Source organism: Castor canadensis, chromosome 6 (genome assembly GCF_047511655.1).
Source record: "Castor canadensis chromosome 6, mCasCan1.hap1v2, whole genome shotgun sequence".
Lineage (NCBI taxonomy): Eukaryota > Metazoa > Chordata > Mammalia > Rodentia > Castoridae > Castor > Castor canadensis.
The window spans coordinates 106351666-106356073 of record NC_133391.1 but is presented as its reverse complement, the minus strand read 5'-3'; the positions used below and the strand labels follow the sequence as shown (position 1 = coordinate 106356073).

At 38.8% G+C, this 4408-nt stretch overlaps 1 protein-coding gene and 1 non-coding gene across 2 annotated transcripts; both read left to right on the top strand.

Annotated features, from left to right (window-relative positions):
- Window positions 1-344: 344 nt before the first annotated feature.
- Window positions 345-2552, top strand: Cox7c (cytochrome c oxidase subunit 7C). Its single transcript, XM_020186607.2, has 3 exons — window positions 345-536; window positions 1400-1543; window positions 2451-2552. Exons 1-2 carry the CDS (start codon window positions 462-464, stop codon window positions 1514-1516), a joined length of 192 nt encoding a protein of 63 aa, XP_020042196.1. The 5' UTR covers window positions 345-461; the 3' UTR covers window positions 1517-1543; window positions 2451-2552.
- LOC141424495 (small nucleolar RNA Z39) lies at window positions 2296-2358 on the top strand. Its single transcript, XR_012449409.1, has one exon. It is a non-coding gene; the product is annotated as a small nucleolar RNA Z39 (small nucleolar RNA).
- Window positions 2553-4408: the final 1856 nt, after the last annotated feature.

The window sequence follows — 4408 nt, the reverse complement described above, 5'->3', positions numbered from 1 at the left end:
TTCTCAATATAGGCAAAGTACTACAAATTAGAAATTTGGGATATATTCATGTTTTTAAAAGAGGTTTATGTTCATGTTGCAGAGGTTTATTTTCATGTTGCTTCACTTAACAAAATCGTTTCTGGAAACAGGTCCCAAGAAACCTAAATTTGAGCTCAAGCAATGCACTCAGGTCTGAATGCTGGTTAAGAATCCCCAGGCTCTGGTCCTCCCAGAGCCCGGCACTAGACTACATTTCCCACAATGCTGCCTGGCAGGCAAGGAGCGGGAAAGTTATGAACTACAATTCCCATAATCCTGAGAGCCCGCCTGTCGCGTTTCCCGAAAGGCTCTGCCCTATTTCCCATCTTCCCTTTCGCGCTCTAGGGAACAAGGTCGTGAGGCAAGGAGGACTTGGCCTAGAGAGGGCCTTTCTTCCGCTTGACATCTCTGCGTCTTTTTGCAGAGCTTCCAACAGCGGCATGTTGGGGCACAGCATCCGGAGGTTCACAACCTCTGTGGTCCGTCGGAGCCACTATGAGGAAGGCCCGGGGAAGGTTAGTGTGTGAGGGGCCCTACCTCGTTGGGGAAGGGGATACCTGGTCGCAATTCGCTCACCTCCAAGGCCGCCTACGTGCTGTGGAGAGGAGCTTGGCGAGCTTAGAACGCGAGCGAGGCACAGGCTAGCCTTGCGATGCCCTAGGGCCAGGAGAAAGGCCGACCCCGGCGCGTAGCGACAGGAAGAGTGGACAGGTACGCAGGTGAGCCAGCGGCCGCGCCTCCCCACGCCACCCCACTCATCCTTTCCCCGAGCTGCAAGGCCCGGAGACCGCGGCCGCTTGTGGTTAAGCCGAGTTGGAGGGTATCGGGCTGTGGTGAAGGTCACTGGAAACCGAGGAGAAATGAGAGCCGGTGGTTGTGTGTAAACCCTTTTTTAAGTACTTGGGTAAACTAGAAATACTAACTAACCCTCCTCCTTCATTTAGCCCACGTTACTAACCTAAATGGAGTAGTTATGGTAGGGTCACACGAGGCCTAGTGAAGGGCAGAGAAAGGATGTAGACGATATGGCTGCTCGGTTATGAAAAAGTCTAACTTTGTAGTGTGGTTGACTTCGCTCAGTACTAGATGGCCAGTTTCTAATAAACAGTCAACCACAGTGGTGCGTTTTGTTTGTAAAATGGCTACTTTGCCGAGTAAATTTTTTCAGTTTTCTAAAACATTTCTTGCTATTTTACACTTATGGCCTTAAAACTTGCCTGATTTGAGTAAAGCCAAATACTTCTTGTCGTCTAGTTGTATGTGCACCTGATTATGTAAAATATGTATTTTTGTTTTTAATATATTTTTTGCACTTATCTTTTGATCTATAAAATTAAATAACTTGAGGTTCAATTTTTCTTGCTTTCTCTCCCAACAGAATATTCCATTTTCAGTGGAAAACAAATGGCGATTACTGGCTATGATGACCTTGTATTTTGGATCTGGATTTGCTGCACCATTCTTTATAGTAAGACACCAACTGCTTAAGAAATAAGGATGTTTTAATTCATCCATGTAACAGGTAACTAATGAATTTCTGATCTTCCTAAAGCAGTGCTTTCTGTTAAGTGTAGATGTGACATCAGTGAACACTGATAACCTATAAACAAATGATTTTGATCAATAATGGCCAGTATTATATTGAGTACCACTTTAATCAGGTAAAGTACTAGTAAAGTGATTGATGTTATTCAATCTTGGGTACTTTTTACTAAAATAAAAATGGCTTAGAATTTGCCTCTTAAAACAATGTAAATCTTTCGATTCCTTCTGTAAAATGGTCACTGAGCTCCCGGTTCTTAAAATCTAGGCTTGCGATACTGATTCAATGTATGAAAAGCCCCAGGAGATAAAATGCTTGTAATCCTTTCATTTATATCTGTTCCAAGTATTTCCATGGCTAATCAATTCAGTCATCTTGTGAAAATTAAGGCAATGAGTCTTAAATGGGAATGATTTTGTGCCATGCTGTGAATGGGGGACAAATGTCCGGAGACATTTTTGATTGTCTGATTAGGAAAAATACCAGTGGTGCTGAGGTTGAGAACCCCTGCATTGAGGGAATGTATATTAGTATGTGTCCAAGGAAGTATGACGTACTCGTTGATAAACATCGACTCCCTGTCTGTGAATAAAAAAATTATTTAGCATGACTGTGAGCAGTTTCTAATGGAATGCTAGTGGAAGCGCTCTGGAATAACTGGGTAAATTTCAAAATATGCCTTAGACTTTAAGGAGATTGAACTACCCAAGCCATTAATGTGAAAGGTTTTGGTGCATATGATGAAGCAAATCAGTATGAATAAAGTCATGATACTGTAAACGCTTTCTGATGTACCAAACAAAATAATACATTAACAAAATTACATGACTTCTGTAAAACTAGTAGGGTTTTTTAAATGCCTTTAATTTTTGTTTCTATTTTGCAGATGCGAAGAATGTTTCAAGAGGGGCAGTCTCTTTGGAAAATGGATCAAACTCTTAAACTTACAGCATACTAGATATGTTTGTAAATAAACTCATGACATGAATGCCTAATGCCTCTTCTCTGAAATAGAGAATGTGATAATTGAGCGTGTGCTTATGTTATAATTTAGGTAATTCTCAATATTTTTAAATCATTTTTGTGGAGCTTTGTCTGTAATACATCATACCTAGGAGGTAAAGGTGGTTCTGATTAATTTTGCCAGTGAATTGAATTTGTGAACAGGATATACTCACCAAATTTAAAATGTAATAACTTAATGTGAATTGTACATCTCTTCATGGAACAAGGTAAGCTGGCTAGGCCAGTCTTCATAACATTAGATTTTTCTGTAGGGTTCTAGTGTAAAACTACTGATTTGCCAGAACTTTTGATTTTTCTATCAATTTGTGAGCTAGGAACTATGTTTAAATAATTAGTACATAAATGTGGTTGCACTCTATCTTATATGACTTTGTCCAGATCTTCCTTGTGCTTGTATGACATGAATTACTCTTTATTAGCCAGTGACAAATCCAGTCTCATTCTGTGTTGAGAGCTTTTTCATGGAACATTCAGGTTTTCTGTAGTTTAGGGCTCATAAAATGGTTTTGAACTTTGGATTCAAATCTCTGCCATTAACTTACACATTTAGCTGTGTCAGTTTTCATGGAGGAAACAGTGATAATCTTTACCTCCTAGGATTGTTCAGTGGGCTGTATATAAAACCTTTTTAATTTCTGGCAAGTCCTAAGTATGATTTTTTTCTTCTGGCTTAAAATATTTTAGCAATCTAAAGGAACCATATTTGTTAAGGTCTAGGTACAATATTTGAAGGATTACACATGAGAGGAAAATCCTCCTCTGCCTATCTGCTGTTAGGAGTACAAGTTGCCCATCCCTATTAAAATAAAAAGGTTGGGAAGAGGAGCTTCAACAGGCTGGCTGTGCATTCTAAATTACAACTGCTTAGTTTCTTTGTTAGGGTTATCCAAATAAATAGAACCAGCAGAATACACACATAGAGGTTTATTTTTAAATAGTTGGCTTGTGTGATTGTGGTAGTTGTCAAGTCCAGAATCTCTAGGTATGCCAGCAGGCAGGCATTGCAAGGAAGAGTCTGATGCCTGATGTAGGTTAGTTTTTTGTTCTGTTGGCATTCACCCAATGGGATGAGACTTGGCCATATTACAGACAGTAATCAGCTAATCCCAAAAGTGTACCAATTGAAATGATATTCTTACTTGGAAATCACTTTCACAGAAATAGAATAATGTTTGAACAAATACCTGCACATTATAGCCCTGCCAAGGTATAAAAGTAACAATTCCACATAGATACACAGTTAGTATAATTTTCACCAGCAAATCTGCTTTTTTAAGTGTTGGATTGCATTTTTAAGGTCACAAAAGATTAATTTTTGTAATTTAAATTTATCTAAAAAGTACACTGGATGAACCCAATATAAGCAAAGCCAAATAAAGTTTGTGGCATGGAATACTGTGGATTTATTCAGAACCCAGGATTCATTTTTTTTAAGGGAAACCATTATGTGGGTTCCATAATTAAGCTGAAGCCACCCTGAAAACAATGACCTGCATTTTGGTACAGAATCATTGTAATAGAGGTTAAGATTGTATACTCAGGACTTGCTTGGATTTAAAACCAGATTTAACCACTCAAGAGCTGTTTTTCTTAGAATATCATTAACGATTAAAATGAAAATATGACTAAACACATCTCAAGCCTCCAACACTATGAACAACTTTACAATACTTTCTTGCCAGTTTTCCATACCAGCTTGTCATGAGTGGTCAATATACTATGAGTAAACATGAATTTTCCCTGATAATTGGCCAAATTTCGGGTCTCTAATCAACTTGTCTATTGAGTCTTGATTTTCAACTTTGAATGTGAATGTTC